Source organism: Hypanus sabinus, chromosome 31 (genome assembly GCF_030144855.1).
Source record: "Hypanus sabinus isolate sHypSab1 chromosome 31, sHypSab1.hap1, whole genome shotgun sequence".
Taxonomy (NCBI): domain Eukaryota; kingdom Metazoa; phylum Chordata; class Chondrichthyes; order Myliobatiformes; family Dasyatidae; genus Hypanus; species Hypanus sabinus.
Window position 1 is genome coordinate 27,273,420 of NC_082736.1, and position 23,166 is coordinate 27,296,585.

General features: G+C 47.7%; 1 protein-coding gene across 2 annotated transcripts in view; it reads right to left on the minus strand.

The window, feature by feature from the left end:
* Positions 1-14,468, minus strand: part of frmd8 (FERM domain containing 8) — a 65,657-nt gene extending 51,189 nt beyond the window's left edge. Inside the window, exons 1-2 of one of the 2 annotated variants that reach the window (XM_059955270.1) lie at positions 14,309-14,468; positions 2,335-2,416 (exon numbers count right to left, since the gene is read on the minus strand). In XM_059955270.1, the coding sequence (XP_059811253.1) occupies positions 2,335-2,416 (82 nt within the window). In that variant the 5' untranslated portion in view covers positions 14,309-14,468. The remainder of the gene's footprint in view (positions 1-2,334; positions 2,417-14,308) is intronic. The other variant, XM_059955271.1, reaches the window with a different exon arrangement.
* Positions 14,469-23,166: the final 8,698 nt, after the last annotated feature.

The window sequence follows — 23,166 nt, forward strand, 5'->3', positions numbered from 1 at the left end:
CATGGGAAACAACTTTGCCACATCCACTCTGTCCATGACTGGGATTTTCACACTAAATAGTCTCTAGAGTTTACAGAGAATGGTGAAACAGCAAAAAAAATCAACTGGAGAGTGGCAGTTCTGTGACCAAAAAGCAACTCGTTAATGAGAGAGGTCAGAGGAGAATGATCAGACTGGTTCCAGCTGACAGGAGGGCAACAGCATTGCATTACAACAGTGGTGTGCAGAAGAGCAACCCGGAACGCACAGTACAAAGCGGATGGGCCACAGCTGCAGAAAACCAGACCAGGTTCGACTGCTATACCAAATAAAGAGACCAGCTGCCCATTTCGATATTGAAAGCCGCAGGGATCGACAGAAATGTCGATTCCAAGGAGTCAAAGGAAACCGATGTTGTTGCTCTGGTAATACATCTGTAACCCTGAAGTCTTCATGAATTTGTAACTTCCGTAAAGAGTACTGTGACAAAATGGAGTCTATGAAATCCCAAGGTGTTGGTTTGAATGGGAAAACTTAAACAAGTTTGTGTTTTTTACAGGAGGAGGCTGTGTTTTTTTTAAAAATATATAAATGACAAGACTTGTTTTGTGGCCAGAAGGGATGTTTTGACAACAGAGATAAACATGATAAAGCTTCTAAAGAAAGAATGTGAAAATGAGATAAGGGTAAAGATAACAGAGGAATGTAACATTATGGAATGGTACAACCTAATCACTCTTCTCTTGTAAAAAGTATAAAAATGCCTTGGTTGAAACACAGTATCAAAGCTATTTTTCCCAGATGAAACTTGGCTGGAAATATACCTCCCCTTGCAAGTAAAATAGTAAGTGTGTTAATAATGTAATCCACTGAACTTGTGAAAATTGGTAATTTCATCTAGCTGCACAGAACACTGGATCAACCTTGGTCTTATTGAACACCAGAGCAAGCTTGAGGTACGGACTGGACTGCCTGCCCAACTTGCTTTCTTCATGCCTACATCCAAAACACCACAATATTTTTTCTCTCTTTTCTCCAAAACCCCACAGTATTTCTCTCCAATTATTTATCCAATCCACTTTTAAACAGCTGGAGCTGAACCACCTTCCACACATATGTACTTGTGCGCATACACGTGAGTGTAACACCCTGGGGAACGGTTTCACTGCTAATGCAATGGTCTTTCTGTAGAGGCAGTGTTTGGCTCACGGTTAGAGATAACGGGTGCTTTGTAAAGTACAATACAGAAGCGGGCCCTTCAGCCCATCTAGTCCATGCCAAATCCATTTAAACTGACTACTCCCATCCACTGGCACCGGAAGGAGTTGGGTCCTTTGTTCAGCGGGAGATGTAGTGGGAAGATGCTGGAGATAACCAGTCGCAGGATTCGACCCGGCGGGGGACTGTGATCCGACAGAGCAAAGTGCCGCAGTCGACTGAGGATCGGTGAAATATGACTTCTGGAAGAGTTGACCTCCAACTTGTGCACATTTGACTCTTTGATTACAATGGGCCCTTTTTGATCTTTTTTTTCTTTCTTATCTTTACTAACCTTTTTAGTTAAATTAAGATCCACAAATACAATTCCTTTAACTGTACGCAGCGTACTGTCTGTTGTTACTCGGTGCTGGGTTGTGACAGGGTGGCAAATCACACAGCATCCACACAAACCAGGGTTAGGGGTGGGAGGGGCGTCTCAAACTCAGGGGTTTGGCAAGGCCGGGGTGTGTCTTCCCTGGTCTTCCGCAGCCAAGGAAACCCAGGATGCCTAAGACTTCTGTGTACTGGTTGAAACAGGAAGGTGGATGGGAAACAGAAATAAGAGTATTTAAGTTGTAATAGCCCAGTAGTATTTGGTAACGGGAAAGATATAATATACAGCACTGTGCGAAAGTCTTAGGCACTGTATCCAAGATGTTTTCACGGTACTCAGTATACATCTTGAGTACTTTAATAATAAATGTAATTTGGAGAATCTTAAATTCTATCATGTGATGCTGGACAACAGGGAGTGGAGAGTGAGTGAACCAACATCAGCTGGAAAGATAGTCTACCTTCAGCGACGGAGGGCGTGGAAAAGTAGCATAGCGGATAGCACAACGTTTTACAACGCCAGTGACCCCCCCCCCCCCCCCCGCCGATTCAGTTGCAGCCACTGTCTGCAAGGAGTTTGCACGGGCAGGTTTTCTCCCATATTCCACTGACGCTCAGGTTGATCGGTCACTTGGTGGCACGGGCTCATCACCGCGCATCGCAGATTGCGCACGCCTGAGGTACGATGTAAAGGCCCCTCGCTCCGTTTCGGCACGCGCTGTTTGTTGTCAAGCAGAACTCTCGTAGAACCGTGCTACTTACGCCTTGCTGCAGAGGACGACACGCTCCCCCGATGAGAGTGCCCAGCCTGTTCCAGTGTATTAGTCACCTCGCTCGAATCCATCTGGAATAGAGAGAATTTCAGAATTGGCAAGGGCAGGTGGTGGCAATTCGGCCCATCAACCGACTGCTAGCCCCGAGAACGACCCAGCCAGTATCTTGCACAACGTGTTACCGACGTCCCTGTAACTCCCCTCTTAACTGGGCGAATTCTGGAGTTAGGGTATACAGGTTTCCCCCCGCAATCCGAAGCTAGAGCGTTCCTATGAAACCGTTTGTAAACCAAAATGTCGTAAAGCCAAGAAGCAATTACCACTAATTTATATGGGAAAAATTTTTGAGCGTTCCCAGACCCAAAAAAAATAACCCACCAAATCAAACCAAATAACATATAGTAAAAGCAGGAATGATATGATAAATATACAGCCTATATAAAGTAGAAATATTGTATGTACGGTGTAGTTTCACTTACCAAAATCGGGAAGACAGCAAGCCAAAATCGATTTGGAGAAAAAAAATCAGCACGTACATGCCTACGCACGTACACGCATGCGCAAACAACTGCCCGCACAAGGCTTCACGGTCACTATAGTCTTTCTCAGGGTAAACACACGTATAAAGCAGGCGTCTTTTTTTTTGTAAAAGCGAAAATCCTCTTTGGTCAGCGAAAACAGGTATGGTAATGTAGGTCTTTCGTAACAGCGAGCTGTCGTCAAGCGGACGTTTGAAAGACGGGGGGGGGGGGGGGGGGACACGCCTGTATGGCAAATGCTAATTTCAACAGCAACCAGTCTTCAGATCTGAATGCAGATCTATTTTTAAGATGCAGCTCTGAACTGGGACTGCAGACCAGGGTGCATTGCAAACCAGGGAGCACCCATTCACTTGCTGTCTGCATCTGCGCGAAAGCAGCTGGAGACACAACACTGATTAAACACTCACCCTTGGGTGCCTGGAATGTGGGTGTGAAGGAGGTGTGCGAAAATGATACACAATTCAAAGGAAGCACTGTAGGCACGTTGTAATTATAGATCTCAGCATATAAAAATGTCACGTAATATTGGGTCAGGTAGGTCTCATCTTCCAAGAGTCTTCCATGGTGCCTGTATACTCGTTTTTCTAGAATAAGGCTTCTCTATCTAGCTTCAGTGTCTCTCTTTATTCACAGAGAGAATTGACAGGTATAGGTGGTGGCAATTCAGCCCAGCAAGTGACTACTAGCTCCGAGCATGATCCAGCAAGTATCTTTCACAGTCTGTTATCAATGGCCCTGTAAACCTTCTCCCCCACCCCACCCCAAGCAGCTATCCAACTCCCTTCTAATCATAATTCAATCTGTTCACATGACCCTTTTGAATGAGGATTATTTCTCTTGCGGTCAGCACTGGCCAATCACCGAGAGCTAGCACCCTCCACATTTCAACAGAAGACTCTTCGTAATAAATCGTCCCTTCACCTCACCACCGATTGGGGTTCAACTCCTAACACTGCCTGCATTCTACCCGTGACCATGTGGGTGCCCCAGTTCCCTCCCACAGTCCAAAGACATACGGGTTATGGTTAGTAAGTTGTGGGCGTGCTATATGATCACTGGAAGTGTGGTGACCCCTTGGAGTTTAGAAGAATGAGGGGGGACCTCAGAAACATTTTGAATGTTGAAGGGCATGGACAGAGTGGATGTGGCAAAGATTTTCCCCATGGTGGGGGAGTCTAGTATGAGAGGGCATGACTTGAGGATTGAAGGGTGCCCATTCGGAACAGAGATGCAAAGGAAGTTTTTTAGCCAGAGGGTGGTAAATCTGTGGAATTTGTTGCCACGGGTAGCAGTGGAGGCCAAGTCATTGGGAGTATTTAAGGCAGAGATTGATAGGTATCTGAGCAGCCAGGGCATCAAAGGTTATGGTGAGAAGTCAGGGGAGTGGGACTAAGTGGGAGAATGGATCAGCTCATGATAAAATGACGGAGCAGACATGATGAGCCAAATGGCTGACTTCTGCTCCTTTGTCTTATGGACCCCTGCAGGCTGTCTGCAGCACATCTGGTAATTATTGCAAATGAAGCATTTTACTGCGTGTGACAAATAAAGCAAATTTTCATCAGCAGGTAATGAAAGCCAACCCTGGGACCATTTAACAAAGTCTTTCCTTTATCCCCACTGGGACCTTCATATCCTTCTGCAACACCGTTAGCAGAATTGGATGCAATATCTAGCTGCAGCTGAACCAGTCTTTTTGGAGGGAGCTGATTTAACTTTTATAGATTGGATCTAATGTGGTTTGAAGCAAACTGCTTCCTTTGTATTTATTGAAATGCAATGTAGAATCGGCCTTTCGAGCTACATCTCCACACCCCCCCCCCCCCCCGCCCCCAACAACCCCAATTTGATCAACACGTACAAACAGGCTGGAGGAACTCAGCAGGTTGGGCAGTATCCGTGGAAACGAGCAGTCAACATTTCGGGCCGAGACCCTTCGTCAGACCTTCCACAGATGCTGCCCGACCTGCTGAGTTCCTCCAGCTTGTTTGTAACCACAGCATCTGCAGTGTACTCTGTGAATCCCAATTTAATGCTAGCCTCATCACTGAACAATTTACAATGATCAATTAACCTATTGACCGGTACGTCTTTGGACTGTGGGAGGAAACCAGAGCACGCGGAGGAAACACACAGCGGACAGCATACAAACTCCTCACAGGCAGCGGCAGGAATTGAACCCGGGTCGCCCGCACTGTAAGACGTCGCGCAGACCGCCACGCTCCCGTGCACTATAACGCCTGAATTGGTTCTGGAAACAGCTCTGACGGAAGGTCGTCAGCCTGAATTTTTAAACTGTTTCTTTCTACACAGATGCTGACTGGCCTGCTGAGTATTCGGAGCCTGTAATCAGAGAGCCGTGACTGTCCCGTGACAGCACTGCCCTCGCCTGGTCGGAGGTCACACCACCTGCCAGTCACAGCTCAGCACTGCCCTCGCCTGGTCAGAGGGCACGCCACCTGCCAGTCAACATTTCGCCCCTCTCAACTACTCAATGTACACTTAACCATTGGCCACCTTAATTGGATTAACCTGTCTAGCACCAAGCCGTTGGCCCCCCGGTGAATCACCTGGGCTGGACCCAGCCCCCCGACCTATAAGGGGTGCTACATGTGCTTGGCTCACTCTCTTTTTGCCATCCTCGAGGGAACACCCTGCCTCACTCCAGGCTGAACACTGCAGAACAGCGTTGGAGACACGTGGTGAGCCGTGCATTGAATAGGGTCGTGGGGGCGTTTATTGTTGTCCCTGTAGCAGAGAGCCATGCCTGCCCGTAGTCAGGGGTGGCGGGTATCATAGCTACTTTTCCCTTGCTTGTATGTGTACCTGTACTCTGTCCCCACACTGTTTTCCCGTGTATTGGACTGCTGACCCGACTTTTCCCACGCTCGTCTATTCTAAGCGCATTTGTGCGAATATTGTAGCCGCTTGTGTTGTTCCCAAGCTCTTCTCCCCTTGTAAATAAACTCCTCATTATTAAAACTGTGTGTTCAGAGCCCTTGCCCTTGAGACCCAAAGAATCTGCCCCATTTCCGTCACAACAGAGCATAACATATATACACACGAATGCATAAGTGTATGTAGCAGGGACAGGCCACCTGGCCCCTCAGCCGTGCTCCAGCACTGAATAATGACCTGCATGACTTCCACGCTACATTCCTTTATCATTAACCTATTTAGTCATAATATACACACCCGGTCACAACTACTAGTTATACCTGCTCGTTAATGCAAACCTCTGATCAGCCAATCATGTGGCAGCGACTCAATGGACAAGAGCATGCAGATACGGCCAAGAGGTTTGGTTGTTGTTCAGACCAGGCATCAGCATGAGGAAAAATCATTTGAGGAATGAGGGAAGTGACTTTGATCGTGGAATGGTTGTTGGTGCCAGACAGGGTGGTTTGAGGAGCTCAGAAACTGCTAGGATTTTCCACACACACAGCTGCTTCAAAAATGAGGGCCACAGACCCCTCAGTAAATTGTAGGGGGTCCATGGCATTAAAAAAAAAAGGTTGGCAACCCCTGCTCTGGAGTTTACAGAGAATGGCGTGGAAAATGAAGAGCACCCAGTGAGTGGCAGTTCTGTGGGTGAAAATGCCATGTTAATCACAGGTCAGAGAATGGCCAGATTGGTTCAAGCTGACAGGAAGGTGACAGTAACTCAAATATTCATGCGTCACAACAATTTGGGGGGGTCAGGGGGAGGAAGAGAAACTCTGAATATACAACATCAGACCTTGAAGGGGGTACCTAATAAAGTGGCCACGAGTGATAAAGATGTGGGAAGGCCGATAATTTATTCCTCCACCCTCACAGTCTTGAGAAATTGGCTTCTGAAATTGCTGCCGTCTGTGTGGTGCAGGCACTCCCACGGTTGTTAGGTTAGTTGAGTAATTACTTTTGATTGCTGAGAGACAGGCCTATTACTGCTGGGAAAGTTCGAACAGCTAAGGGGCAGTGTTTAAAACAAGAGGAATTAAACAGAGTCTGCTCATCAACAATTCCGCAGACTTCATTTAAAAAAAACAGAAAACATTATTAAACTGGGCGGGGCTCAGCTAGGAGCGGGAAAACTCCGATCTCGATCCTCCGCTGCCCAGCGGCTATACCCACTCACGAGGAATGTTTCGGGACTAAGCCCAGTGGGAAAGATCTGGAGCTGGAGACACTAAGGCCAATGTTAAGCTCAACGGTGACTGGCAACTCCAGCGACAGTGCTGGTGCCAAACTGTATCGGTCTCTGCCGTTCCTTTGGGTTTATCAGATGCAAGTATGAAGGGCAGCTTGCTACACGGGCAACTGCTTGTCCTCCATGTCCTACCTCCCTGTCTTATGTATCTACTCAGCTGGGATGCAACATCCACGGTCGACCGACCGACCGAGGCCTGGAAAAGCTACGCAATCCTTAGCGACCCCTCACTGTGGCACAATTAGGGATGGACTGTGACGAAGGTGAGGCCAATAATGCACACAAAAAAGCTGGAGGGACTCAGCAGACCAGGCAGCATCTATGGGGGACAGCTCCTCCTCTCCAGTCCTGGCAAAGGGTACTCTTTTCCAGGGATGAAGCCTGGCCTGCTGAGTTCCGCCAGCATTTTTGTGTGTGCGTTGCTTGGATTGCCAGCATCTGCAGATTTTCTGGTGCCTGTGATTGTAACAATTCCACATTTGCCCTTCCCTTGCCAACTGCCCACCCCAGGTGGCAAGGTGGCACAGCCAAAGCCATACACCCAGGTGCCAGGTGCAGTCCAAACAGCAGGCCTGGGTGGAGTCTGTCTCTCCTCCCCAACGATCTCATAGAACATTACAGCACAGAAACAGGCCTTTTGGCCCTTCCTGGCTGTGCCGAACCATTTTCCTGCCTAGTCCCACTGACCTGCACCTGGCCCATATCCCTCCATACACCTCTCATCCACGTACCTGTCCAAGTTTTTCTTAAATGTTAAAAGTGAGCCGGCATTTACCAGCTCATTCCACACTCCCACCACTCTCTGTGTGAAGAAGCAACCCCCACCCCCCCCCCCCCGTTTTCCCTTTAAATTTTTCCCCCTTAACCCATGTCCTCTGGTTTTTTTTCTCCCCGGCCTCAGTGGAAAAAGCCTGCTTGCATTCACTCTATCTATACCCATCATAATTTTATACACCTCTATCAAATCTCCCCTCATTCTTCTACGCTCCAGGGAATAAAGTCCTAACCTATTCAACCTTTCTCTCTAACACAGTTTCTCAAGTCCCGGCAACATCCTTGTAAACCTTCTCTGCACTCTTTCAACCTTATTAATATCCTTCCTGTAATTCAGTGACCAAAACTGCACACAATACTCCAGATTTGGCCTCACCAATGCTCTATACAACCTCACCATAACATTCCAACTCTTATACTCAATACTGTGATTTATAAAGGCCAATATACCAAAAGCTCACTTTACGACCCTATCTACCTATGACGCCACTTTTAGGGAATTTTTTTATCTGTATTCCCAGATCCCTCTGTTCTACTGCACCCCTCAGTGCCCCACCATTTACTTTGTATGTTCTACCCTGGTTTGTCCTTCCAAAATGCAATACCTCACACTTGTCTGTATTAAACTCCATCTGCCATTTTTCAGCACGTTTTTCCAGCTGGTCCAGATCGCCCTGCAAGCTCTGGAACCGTTCCTCACTGTCCACTACACCTCCAATCTTTGTATCATCAGCAAATTCCCGAACCATATGTGGGGTGGAGATACACCCCAGCTGTAAATTACCCCTAGCAGAGGGGTAGGTGGTACAATCTGCAGGGAAGCTGACTGAAATAAAATCTGGGATTAGATCCCATTTAGCACTTTCGGAGAATGAGGCAGCGAGGGGTCTGGACAAGATTCCACAGATGCTGTAAACACACACACACACAAACACAAAATGCAGGAGCTCAGCGGATAGAGGGAGGAACGAACCGTCCACCTTTCAGACCGAAACTGTGCGTCAGGAAGGGGGAAGAAGCCCGAGTAAGGTGGGGGGGGGGGAGAGAAGGGGAAAAAACAAAGACAGTACAAGCTGGCAGGCGATGGGTGATAGCAAGTGAGCGGGGGGAGCAGAGAGGGAGAAAGAATTTGACAGGGCAGGAGAGTGGACCATGGAAGAAAGGGTAGGTGGTGAAGGGGTAAGAGGGGAGCCTGAATGGGGGAATGTTCAGTTGTGGGAAATAACTTCCACACCGGACAAATGCCCAGCAGACCGCACCCGCCCTGAGGTAAAAAAGGCACAACGGCGCCTCTTTCACCTCAGACAGTTGAAGTTTGGTGTGGGCCCCCAAATCCTACAGGGGCACGAATGAGAGCGTCCCAAGGCTTAGCACTCCCCGGGATTCTTCACGTGATGGAATTCTCCCGCACGGTGAACTCCAAAAGGTAAAACGACACGCCTGACTGGCATCCGCCCCGCCGGCGGCCGCAGCGTGTCCGAGCGACTGAACTCGCTCACCAAGACACGACCGCGTCACCCAAAACCCACCCGACGAAAGCACGCTAGCTGGTGCGCGATAACACCGGCTCCCTTCCAGGTCGCCCACCCCCGACTCGGAAACGTATCGATTCAACCAAATCCTGGTGCTCCCCGGTGTGGGGGGGGGGGGGCAGCATATTGGTTAGCACGACACTTTACAGTGCAGACGGCCTGCATGGGGGGGGGGGGGGTTCAACTCCCGCCACCTGCGAGGGGTTGGCACATTCTCCCCGTGACCGCGTGGATATCTTCTGGGTGCTCCGGTTTTAGATCTAGGAGTCCTGGTTCATCAGTCACTGAAGGTGAATGAGCAAGTGCAGCAGGCAGTGAAGAAGGCTAATGGAATGTTGGCCTTTATTACAAAGGGAATTGAGTTCAAGAGCAAGGAAATCCTCTTGCATTTGTACAGAGCCCTGGTGAGACCACACCTGGAGTATTGTGTACAGTTTTGGTCTCCAGGGTTAAGGAAGGACATCCTGGCTGTAGAGGAAGTGCAGCGTAGATTCACGAGGTTAATTCATGGGATGTCTGGACTGTCTTACGCAGAGAGGTTAGAGAGACTGGGCTTGTACACGCTGGAAGTAAGGAGATTGAGTGGGGATCTGATTGAAACATATAAGATTATTAAAGAATTGGACAAGATAAAGGCAGGAAATATGTTCCAGATGCTGGGAGAGTCCAGTACCAGAGGGCATGGTTTGAGAATAAGGGGTAGGTCATTTAGGACAGAGTTAAGGAAAAACTTCTTCTCCCAGAGAGTTTTGGGGGTCTGGAATGCACTGCCTCGGAAGGTAGTGGAGGCCAATTCTCTGGATGCTTTCAAGAAGGAGCTAGATAGGTATCTGATGGATAGGGGAATCAAGGGATATGGGGACAAGGCAGGAACTGGGTATTGATAGCAGATGATCAGCCATGATCTCAGACTGGCGGTGCAGGCTCAAAGGGCCGAATGGTCTACTTCTGCACCTATTGTCTATTGTTTCCTCCCACAGTCCAAAGACCAACCAGTTGTGAGGTTAATTGATCAGTACAACTGTCCCTTGATAAGCCCAGGGTTAAATAAGGGGACGCAGGGCAGCATTGTTCAAAAAGGGCCTATTCCACACTGTACATTTAGGTAGGACTAATCAAAATAGGACATACATGCTAAATGGTAGGGCATTGAGGAATGCAGTAGAACAGAGTGATCTTGAAATAATGGTGCATAGTTCCCTGAAGGCAGAATCTCATGTGGATAGGGTGGTGAAGAAAGCTTTTGGTATGCTGGCCTTTATAAATCAGAGCATTGAGTATAGGAGTTGGGATGTAATGTTAAAATTGTACAAGGCATTGGTGAGGCCAAACTTGGAGTATTGTGTACAATTTTAGGCATCAAATTAAAGGAAAGATGTCAACAAATTAGAGAGTACAGAAGAGATTTATTAAAATGTTAACCGGGTTTCAGCACCTAAGTTACAGAGAAAGGTTGAACAAGTTAGATCTTTATTCTATGGAGTGTAGAAAGTTGAGGGGGGACTTGATAGGAGGTATTTAAAATTGAGGGGGATAGATTGAATTGACATGGATAGGCTTTTTCCATTGAGAGCAGGGGAGAATCAAACAAGAGGACATGAGTTGAGAGTTAGGGGTAACACGAGGGGGATCTTCTTTACTCAGAGTGGTAGCTGTGTGGAACGAGCTTCCAGCAGAAGTGGTAGAGGCAGGTTTGATATTGTCATTTAAAGTAAAATTTGATAGGTATATGGACAGGAAAGGAATGGAGGGTTATGGGCTGAGTGCAGGTCAGTGGGACTAGGTGAGAGTAAGCGTTCGGCACGGACGAGAAGGGCCGAGATGGCCTGTTTCCGTGCTGTAATTGTTATATGGTTATATATGGTATCTGAATGAAAAGCTTTCTTTAAAACATTGTGGAAAAAACATCCTCACAAAACGACTCCAGGAGCTCAAAAAGCAGCTCACCACCCACAACAAGGGCAATTAGGGATGCCCACATTCCATAAAATAACACATAACAATCATGAACATTTTGGTGTTTGGGGGGAGGGAAATGCTGAACTTTACAAGATGTTAAGGATGCTGCTTTTGAATGTGGCGTTTCTCCAAAAACTTTTATTCTTGCAAATCTTTAACTTTTATTGCTTCTGGTTACTCAGTGGTGAGTCAAAATGATTCTTTTAAAAAAAGTGCCAGAGAGACTGAGAGTCAACAGACACAGCAGGAACCACACTGTGACTGATGACCTTCACTCAGGATAAACAAGCGCGCTGATTTAAAAAAAAAGGAAAGAAAAAAAACTAAAAACACAGGAAGTGAGGTTGAGTGATTTCACTGGGCATTGCAGAACCGAGGGATTGCATAAACACGAGAGCAGCTGTGGTGGTGGGAGGAAGCTAGAAAAGTTATGAAAGTGGCGGAGAAAACAAGTTGGACGCTTGGAATTACACAAACAAAAGTGCAAAGTAGAAATTAAGACCAACGTGTGGGAAAATAACTGCACAGTGTCCAAGCAGAGTCTGCACCTGCAGAAAGAACAGCCCAACAAGTATAGGCCAGTCCAACCGGTCCAGTTTCCCTTACGTTCACTCCTGGAGATCAGGATGTGTAACATCAGGAGTATTTTTTTAAAACTGGACTTAAAGCAAGTACTGGCAACACCTGTTAAGTCCTTAAAAGTGATACTTGACCACAATGCTGGCTGACCATCCGAAAAATGTCATATGTACACAATGTCCATGGAGAGGAATGGAGACGGGTTAACCCCTATCGACAACAATGGATCTGGGGTTGAGAGGGTGAACAGCTTAAAGTTCCTTGGCATCCACATCACCGAGGACCTCACGTGGTCTGTGCACACCCGCCGTGAGGTAAAAAAGGCACAACAGCACCTCTTTCACCTCAGACAGTCGAAGTAGTTTCCGAATCCTATAGGGGCACGATTGAGCGCATCCTGACTGGCTGCATCACTGCCTGGTATGGGAACCGTACCTCCCTCAATCGCAGGACTCTGCGGAGAGTGGTGCGGACAGCCCAGCGCATCTGCGGACGTGAACTTCCCACTATTCGAGACAGTTACAAAGACAGGTGTGCAAAAAGGGACTGAAAAATCATTGTGGACCCAAGTCACTCCAACCACAAAATGTTTGTGGACGCAAGTCACCCTAACCACAAACTGTTCCAGCTGCTACCATCCGAGAAACGGTACTGCAGCATAAAAGCCAGGACCGACAGGCTCCGGGACAGCTTCTTCCACCAGGCCATCAGACTGATTAAACTCAAACTGATCCGAGTGTATTTTGATGTTACACTGACTGTTCCATTTATTATAAATAACTATGATTGCACATTTGGACAGAGACGTAATGTAAAGATTTTTACTCCTCATGTATATGAAGGATGTAAGAAATAAAGTCAATTCAATAACCCCCTCACATTTATGTGTCTATCGAAACGTCTCTTAAAAACCTCTAATGTATTTGCCTCTACCCCCATAGCGGGCAGGACATTCGACTCCGAGTTAAAAAAAAACTTACTCCTCACGCCCCCTTTGAACCGACCCAGGAGCAGAATTAGGCCATTCAGCCCATCAAATCTGCTCTGCCACAGCTGGTCCATTTTCCCTCTCAGCCCCAATCTCCTGCCTTCTCCCCTCATCCCATCAAGACCAATCAAGAACCTATCAACCTCTGCCTTAAATATACCCATTGACTTGGCCTCCACTACCACCCGTGGCAACAAGTTCCACAGATTCACCACCCTCTGGCTAAAGAAATACCTTCTCATCTCCATTCTAAATGGACAGAACACAACACAACAAGAGATAGAGCTTCACTTGCTCCTGTCAATCAATAAAGGGCTGATTGGATCAAAGTGCTTCTAGAAAAACAGATGAGCACATAATATTCATGTTTTAAGAAAATAACTTCATTTGGAACACACCCAAACTGCTGGAGGTACTCAACCGGCCAGGTTGAATAACCAGTTGCCATTCCGGGCTGAAACACTTTACCAGGACCTCACAAGTTTCATTTGGAACACCCCGGGAGATTTTTAAACACTTCTTTCTTTTTCTTTTGCATATTTTGATCAAGAAAAGAAAAACTTGCATTCTGTGTAATATATCCCGTGAAGCGAGTCCGTGCACCTTACTGTCAATGAAAGATCTTCTGAACAGTCATCAAGTCACTTTTATTGTCATTTCGACCATAACTGCCGGTACAGTACACAGTAAAAACGAGACGACGTTTTTTCAGGACCATGGTGTTACATGTCACAGTACAAAAACTAGACTAAACTACGTAAAAAGACAACACAGAGAAAAAAATTACACTAGACTACAGACCTACCCAAGACTGCATAAAGTGCACAAAAACAGTGCAGGCATTACAATAAATAATAAACAGGACAATAGGACAGTCAGGTGTCAGTCCAGGCTCTGGGTATTGAGGAGCCTGATAGCTTGGGGGAAGAAAACTGTTACATCATCTTACAAGGAATAGAAGTTATAGCCGATCAATACAAGTTATGAAGAAACTTGAAGGAGTAGTTAAGAGTTTTATTAACCCCGCCCCCCACCCAACACCTTTCAAAGTAACTTGGATTCAAAAACACTTGAGTGGCTGTTTGCACTGAGACACACCAAGAAGGAAAGTGAAAAGTTATCAAGTCTTTCTCTGGGGTGAATCTAACAAACACCCCTTTCGGAGTATCACAAGGTAAATTAAAGCTAATGCACAGCTGGTCACTGCTGATAACGCAGAAGGGGAGGGGGGGGTCTGCAAAGGATGTTGAGGGTTGGAGGGGGGGAATTGCACGGGGTAAGGAGAGGCTACGGACGCTGGTCGGTTCCCTCCCTCGTCCACAACCCTCCCCTTGACCTCAGCGCCCCTCACTCCCTCCACAGCTGACACTCCGCCACCCCAGCGCTCGGATACTCACGCCACCAGTCTATATCGTTGCCAGTACCCGGAAGGGAGCCGCTCCCCCCTCGGCAAAGCGGCCAGCCCAGCCCAGCCCAGCCTGCGCCAAAACTTTTTCCTCTTCACCTCTCCTGATGCCCTCCCGTCTTCGCTTCCGCGCCTGCGCACCAGCCTCCCCCAACAACACCTCCTCCTCCTCCTTCCTCACTCTGGCTCCGCCCTCGCGCGCCTGCGCGGTCGTGCCGGCGCCCGTTTCCAGCCGCTCCCCGCCCGCCGGCACAACTGCGCCTGCGCACTCAGCCCCAGCGCTCCGCCCCGCCCCCTTCTCTCTCTCTTCCCGCCCTTCTGCCCGCTTCCCGCCCTTTGCTGGCCGACCCTTGTGCGTCTGCGCCTCAGCCGCCGAGCCTACTGGGAGTTGTAGTGTTTTTTTTAGACAGTTCTCTGACTAAGTCTTCAGTTTAAGTTTAATTCCACTTGCAATTCACTGCCACATCAATGACAATCTTGAACATCTTGCTCTCCATCTCCAAATCTGGTTTAACATCCTGGTATATGGCATGAAATTTCTTAGGATCTTTCATTTCGGTTAGTCCTGACGAAGGGTCTCGGCCCGAAACGTCGACAGCGCTTCTCCCTGTAGATGTTGCCTGGCCTGCTGTGTTCCACCAGCATTTCGTGTGTGTCGCTTGAATTTCCAGCATCTGCAGATTTCCTTGTGTTTGTCATGAAATTTGCTGTCTTCGCGACAGCAGTATAATGCATACGTAATAATACAGAAAAATATTAATTACAGTAAATATATATATGTGAGTGTGTGACTTCAGGCTTCTGTACTTCCTTCCTGATGGTAGCAATGAGAAGGGGGCATTTTCTGAGTGGTGGGGCTCCTTAATAATGGATGCTGCCTCTCTGAGGCACCACTCTGTTTCCCTTGTTCACCCTTGATGATTTCTGCTTCCCCTCTTCCTGGGATAAGGAGTCGGCCCCCACAGACACATCCCTTTTCCTAGCAAACGTCTCCGGCTCCGTCTCACCCCAGGCGGGCGCCAAGTCGAATCCCACCCTTCAAAGTCCGGACCTGCCCAGGATCGCGGGTGTGTCCGAACTGTCTCGGGGACACTGACCCGGAACTCAATTCTGCGGACTCTGGCAGTCCAAAGCAACACACACAAAATGTGGCGGGAACTCAGCAGGTCAGGCGGCGTCCGTGGAAGTGAATAAGCGGTCAACGTTCCGGGCCGAGACCCTCCTTCGGAACTGGAAACTAAAGGGGAAGGCTCAAGTAAAAAGATGGCCGGAAGGTGATGGGTGAAGCCTGGTGGGTGGGAAAGGTCAAGAGCTGGACAGGAAGGGATCCGATAGCAGAGTAGAGTGGACCGTGGGAGAAAGGGAAGGAGAAGGGTCACCGGGGGAGGTGATAGGCAGGTGGGAAGAGGTAAGAGGCCAAGAGTGGGGAATAGAAGATGAGGGAAAGGGGAGGGATTTTTTTTTAACCAGAAGGAGAAATCGATATTCGTGCCATGAGGTGAATTGAATTGACTTTATTACTTACATCCTTAAGATACGTGAGGAGTAAAAGTCTTTATGTTGCGTCTCTGCTCAAAGGTGCAATTATAGTAATTTATAGTAAATGTTATGTACAACAGGATAGTCAATGTAACATAGAAATACAGTTGTGTCAGCGTGAATTAATCAGTCTGATGGCCTGGTGGAAGAAGCTGTCCCCGGAGCCTGTTGGTCCTGGCTTTTATGCTGTGGTACCGTTTCCCGGATGGTAGCAGCTGGAACAGTCTGTGGTTCAGGTTGGGGTGACTCAGGTCCCCAATGATCCTTCAGGCCCTTTTTACCTCTTTGTAAATGTCCTGAACAGTGGGAAGTTCACATCTACAAATGCACTGGGCTGTCCGCACCACTCTCTGCAGAGTCCTGCAATTGAGGGAGATACGGTTCCCGTACCAGGCAGTGATGCAGCCAGTCAGGATGCTCTCAATCGTGCCCCTGTAGAAAGTTCTTAGAATTTGGGGGCCCATACCAAACTTCTTCAACTGTCCGAGGTGAAAGAGGCGCTGTTGTGCTTTTTTCACCACACATCTGGTATTTACAGCCAAGGAACTTAAAGCTGTTCACCCTCTCAATCCCAGATCCAGTGATGTCAATAGGGGTTAGCCCATCTCCATTCCTCCCGTAGTCCATAACCAGCTCCTTTATTTCTGTGATGTTATGGGAGAGGTTGTTGCTCCTCCACCCTGAGGGTGGCCTCTTCATGGCTCCTTATCCCTCCCACCGTCTGGGAAAAGGCACCGAACCATAGTCTCTCACGACCAGACTATGTAACAGTTTCTTCCCCCAAGCTATCAGACTCCTCAATACTCAGCCTGGACTGACACCAACTTACTGCCCTATTGTCCTGTTTATCATCTATTGTGATGCCTGCACTGTTTTGTGCACTTTATACAGTCCTGGATAGGTCTGTAGTCTGGTGTAGCTTTCTCTGTGTTGTTTTTTTTTAGGTAGTTCAGCCTAGTTTTTGTACTGTGTCATGTAACATCATGGTGCTGAAAAAATGTTGTCTCATTTTCACTGTGTGAAAATTCTCATTTTCTCATTTACCAGCAGTCATGGCTGAAATGTCAATAAAAGTGACTTGACTTGACTTGAGAAGGCCACGGACCAGCACGTCGGAATGGGAGTGGGAATCGGAACTAAAACGCGGGGCCACCAGTAATTTCCACTTTTGGTTCACAGTTCCATGTTACTTTCGCTGAAGGTGGCACGGTTAAAGGCGATTTCCTTCAGAGGTCCAAGATGGCAAACCCCAACAGCTCTTGACCTTCTTGTCCCTTCATTTTCCCATGACCCGATTTCACCATCCTATTGCCTTTCCCCCTTTCCTGACCCCAAGTTATCACTCTCTACTAGAAACCTCATTTATTCCTCGGTGAACCATCTCGATGAATCTCCCACCCTAAATGACGCCGACCCCTCTTTCTCTGCACCCACCTCCACTCCTTTAGCCGGGAGCCTTCATCTCAGACCACAAGCCTTTCCTCAGAACCCCAGGTTCCCCTCTCTCGATCTTTGCTAATTCCTCTTACCAAGGACCTGCAGTGACTGCTGAGAGAAGTAGGTCGCGAAAGTCAGAGGCCAAATGTCCGCTCTCGGACGCGTTCTTGGCACTGTGCTGAGGCTTAATTTGGAGTGCCATGTGCAATTTTTGGTCACCTACCAGCAGGAAAGACGTAAATAAGGTTGAAAGAGGACAGAGAACATTTACAAGGATGACCTGGATCGTAAGGAAAGACTGAACAGGGTCTCAGCCCAAAACGCCGACTCTAATCCCATCTAAAAACTGATGCCCGCAAAGTTCTAGACCACGACGCACAGAGCTCGCCACGCAACCAATCAGCGACAAGACATCACAACTGAGTTTCCGTAACGACGACCAATCAGCTGATCGATAAGTGGGTAAGGGCCAAGCACCTACAGGCAAGTGAACGGCGCACGGCTCACCTCCCCGAATGGTGACAAGACGTTTGCAAGTGGATTGCCAAGGTCAGGGAGCAGCCCCAACGCAACCGATGCCACTGGGATATCGGTTCCTGGTCATCGTCGCGTTGGAGTTCGCAGGGAGCTTCTGGACCTCCAAGGGGCGGACGGCGGAAGCAGACGGCCCTGAGGGAGGCCCGGACATGAGGGGACTCTGCAGACGCTGGAAATCCGAGGCAAAACCCCAGCGGGGCTCAGCAGCATCAACAGAAATGAGTGAACGGTCGATGTTTGGGGCCGAGACTCTTCTTCAGGACCAGAATCAGCATCAGATTTAATACGACCGGCAGTTGTCGTGAAATCTGTCGTCTTTGCGGCAGCAGTAATACGTGATAAATACAGGAAAAAAAACTGAATTACAGTAACAATTGCTTGAAGCGAACTTTTAGTCTTTTAACATCTTTGGACCATTTTCACTGTGCCCATGGTCTGTTTTTTTTTTATCAATTATGGATTGTTTGCACTGTCGTAACTGTATGTTGTAACGATGTGGTTTTGAGTACGTAGCCCCCTGGCACGCCTCAGGCTCACTCAACTCACTTCTGTCTAGGCAGGGGGAGCCGCCTTCGGCCCCGCCAAACTGGATAATCAGCTTGTGTAGACGCTGTGTGATGTCCCCACCTCGCCAAATAACAGACAGTACACTATATGCGATTAATTGATTACACTTTATAGAGATTACTAGAACTAAATGATTAATAACGATACGGTATATATGAAGGAAAAGAAAAGACACGAAACTTATCAAAGTCTAAACCACTTCATGCACAACCGTTGGAGCTCAATTAACGAAGTCTACTGGCCACTATTCGATCCCCTCCGAACTCCTTGACTCATAGCTCAGGACCACCCGAAGTGGTCAACCAAGCGCATCTGTCCTCGTCTCCACTCCTCGCCGAACCTCCTGGCCTCGGACCTCCACTCGGGGTCCGTTCCACCGCCCAGCTTACAGCATTGCGTCCTCTCTCTCTCACCCCCTCGCGCTGACTCCCCAAAAACCCGCCAACAATAGTTTACAGACTCAGAAGAGAGAGTATAACATTAATCCCAATTGGTTAACAAATGAATACAATTCTCGTTATCAGTAATTCTAAACCCAAACAAACTGAGAGAGAAAGCACTCTCTCACAACAAAGAAGCATTCCTACTTTTCACAAAACAAAGAAGCCATTTTGATTAACATAGGCAGTAACAAAGAAAAAAAAACCCTTACACCAATAAGAAACCCCCTTACATGTAGGCCTTGTAGCTTTAGTTTTTGATTTGTTGGGTGGTAGAGTTGGTCTCCTGACTTGGTGTGTCTGGGCGGTCTTGTTTTGTCTGGTGGGTTTGGAGCTCCTTTCCAGGGAACACGCTAAGATAGTAGCGAAATATTAATACGCAGCAGCCTCTCCGGACTCTGGATTTGGGGATTGCCAAACGTTATGTGGATTTTCTGGTGTAGTCTGTTTTGTCGTGTGCTTTTGTGATATCATTCTGGAGGAACGTTGTTGCATTTTTTAACTGCATTGCAGTTGTGGTTTCTAAATGACAATAAACCAAAATTCAATACAATTCAATTCAAATATATTGTTACGAATGTGCCCCTACTCTGAGGGTCCGAAGGGTACAAAGTAGCCCCTTCCTTTTTGAGAATCACGATCGCTATTAATTTGGGTCTGGGACCCAGGAAATGAGAGAGAGACATCCAGAATACACAGGGTTTGGAATGTGTCCTGGCCTCAGCAAGACAGAACCACTGATAATGGCTATTGTCTCTTGGAGACAGAATTGTGTATTGAGTACTGTACTATTCATTGAAGCCCTCAGGGAATGACCAAAGTGGGCTGGTTGGGGGATTGCATCATCCCAACCTGACTGACATCTGAGACCTTGTGAGTAAGGATAAAAGAGGGTCTCCTTCAGATGCACCAGGAGAAACACTAGAAATCCCGTGACAGCGTTTAATAGCGATAGCCGGTGGGGCTCACGTGCGTCCTTTTCCCTTGCCTGGGAATTGGCGGGCTTACCACAGAAGAACGGTTTAGCTAAAGGAGAAGCCACGCCCACAGAACTCTCGAAGGATCGAAATCATAAAAAGGAAAAGCTGGCAAGTTTCTAGAAATCTCTCTCTTTGACTCCAACCAAAGGCTGCAGCCTGAATGAACTGAGTGACTTTTATCTTTCCATCAGACAATACATTATCCCCTAGACAACGATAGAGCTATTTCTTATTGATTATTATTATACCCGCACGTTTAGATTTAGTATTGATGACGTATAGTATGTGTATGTTTGCATTGATATTATTTTTGTGTATTTTTACCAATAAATACTGTTAAAAATAGTACCATCAGACTTCAACGGACCTCTCTATCTTTGCTGGTAAGTGACCCAGTTACAGGGTTCGTAACAATATAAATATATATGTATATTAAATAGTTAATTTAAAATAAGTAGTGAAAAAACAAAAATTATTTTTAAAAGTAGCAAGGTAGTGTTCATGGGTTCAGTGTCCATTCAGAAATTGGATGGCAGAGGGGAAGAAGCTGTTCCTGAATCGCTGAGTGTGTGTCTTCAGGCTCCTGTACCTCCTCCCTGATGGCAGAGGGGAAGAAGCTGTTCCTGAATCGTTGATTGTGTGTCTTCAGGCTCCTGTACCTCCTCCCTGATGGCAGAGGGGAAGTAGCTGTTCCTGAATCGTTGAGTGTGTGACTTCAGGCTCCTGTACCTCCTCCCTGATGGCAGAGGAGAAGTAGCTGTTCCTGAATCGCTGAGTGTGCGTCTTCAGGCTCCTGTACCTCCTCCCTGATGGCAGAGGGGAAGAAGCTGTTCCTGAATCGCTGAGTGTGTGTCTTCAGGCTCCTGTACCTCCTCCCTGATGGCAGAGGGGAAGAAGCTGTTCCTGAATCGTTGAGTGTGTGTCTTCAGGCTCCTGTACCTCCTCCCTGATGGCAGAGGGGAAGAAGCTGTTCCTGAATCGTTGAGTGTGTGTCTTCAGGCTCCTGTACCTCCTCCCTGATGGCAGAGGGGAAGAAGCTGTTCCTGAATCATTGATTGTGTGTCTTCAGGCTCCTGTACCTCCTCCCTGATGGCAGAGGAGAAATAGCCGTTCCTGAATCACTGAGTGTGTGCCTTCAGGCTCCTGTACCTCCTCCCTGATGGCAGAGGGGAAGAAGCTGTTCCTGAATCGTTAAGTGTGTGTCTTCAGGCTCCTGTACCTCCTCCCTGATGGCAGAGGGGAAGAAGCTGTTCCTGAATCGTTGAGTGTGTGTCTTCAGGCTCTTGTACCTCCTCCCTGATGGTAGCAATGAGAAGAGAGCATGTCCTGGGTGATGGGGGTCCTTAATGATGAACGCTGCCATTCTGAGGCACCGCTCCTTGAAGATGTCCTGGACGCTACAGAGGCTGGTGCCCGTGATGGAGCTGACTGAGTTTACAACTCTGCAGTTTACTGAGCAGCAGCCATCCCTGACATACCAGACAGTCAGAAAGTCCTCCACAGTGCATCTGTAGAAATTTTCTGAGTGTTTCAGTTGACATACTAAGTCTCTCCAAAGTCCAAATGAAATATAGCCGCTGTCTTGCCTTCTTTATCAATGTTGCGCCCAGGTTAAAGGGCAAAAGTTTAGGGGTAACAGGAGGGGGAAATTCTTTACTCAGAGAGTGGTAGCTGTGTGGAACGAGCTTCCAATAGAAGTGGTAGAGGCAGGTTTGATAATGTCATGAGTTCTGGTTGCCTCACTATCGGAAGGATGTGGAAGCATTGGAAAGGGTGCAGAAGAGATTTACCAGGATGCTGCCTGGTTTAGAGAGTATGCGTTATGATCAGAGATTAAGGGAGCTAGGGCTTTAATCTCTGGAGAGAAGGAGGATGAGAGGAGACATGATAGAGGTATACAAGATATTAAGAGGGATAGATAGAGTGGATAGCCTGGGCACCACTTCTCAGTACAAGAGGACATGACTTTAAGGTAAGGGGAGGGAAGTTCAAGGGGAATATTAGAGGAAGGGGTTTTAGTCAGAGAGTAGTTGGTGTGTGGAATGCACTGCCTGAGCCAGTGGTGGAGGCAGATACACTAGTGAAGTTTAAGAGACTACTAGATAGGTATATGGAGGAATTTAATGTGGGGGGTTATATGGGAGGCAGGGTTTGAGGGTCGGCACAACATTGTGCTATACCGTTCTAAAACTGATGGCAACATTGTCCTATGTTCTATCTGAATGTGTGTAATTTCATTAATTTTGAGATTTTCTGAAAGGTGCAATGGAAACACAAGCAAACACGAGGAAATCTGCAGATGCTGGAAATTCAAACAACACATACATAACGCTGGTGGAACGCAGCAGGCCAGGCAGCATAAGGAGAATCTATAAGGAGAACTAACTGGGCATCAGTTAGTCCTGACGGAGGGTCTCGGCCCGAAACGTCGACAGTGCTTCTCCCTATAGATGCTGCCTGGCCTGCTGCGTTCCACTAGCATTTTGTGATGGAAACACAAGTGCTTTATTTTGATTGCTAATAATTCCTTTGCTTAATGCACATATTTGGAGCAGGTGAACATGGCTTTATGCGTGGTAGGTCTTAGAGAGTTCCTCAAGGAAGTTGATGATGGAGGACCCCCCCCCCCCCAAACAGTCCTTCCAGGTGAGGCAACGCTTCACCTGCGAATCTGCTGGGAGCCATCTATTCCATCCGGGGAGAAGGCAGGAGATTGGGTGCTGAGGGTGAAATGGCGGAGCAAACTCGATGGGCCAAGTGGCCTTAATTCTGCTCCTGTACCTTATGGAGTTCATGCACAAACTCCTTACGAATGATGACGGGGTTATCAGAGTCTGGAGAGTGACCGCTGGCACAGGAAGTAAACCTGGACGCAATCGGGTAGACCTCAAGAGATTCTGCAGACGCTGGAAATCCAGGGGCAAACAAATGCGAAATGCTGGAGGAACCCGGCAACCCAGGCAGCATCTACGGAGAGGAATCAGCAGTCGGTGTTTCGAGCTCAGGCCCTTCTTTGGGACTGGAAGGGAAAGGCGGAAGAGCCCAGAATGGTAAGTGAAGCCAAGTGAGGGGATGAAGTAAGAAGCTGGGAGGTGATTGGTGGATAAGGTAAAGCGCTGAAGAAGGAGGAACCTGATAGGACCAGAGGGAGGCAATTGGCAGGTGAGGAGGAGGGGAGCCAGAATGGGGTTTCCTCTCTACAGATGCTGCCCAACCTGCTGAGTTCCTACACCATTTTATGTGTGCATGTATGAGAGAGACACAATCCTGCTTCTGCTGCTCATTTTAACCCTACAGTTGCAGGTGGGGACAGGAGCTCGGAAATATATTCTCTGTATATAAAGCCATAA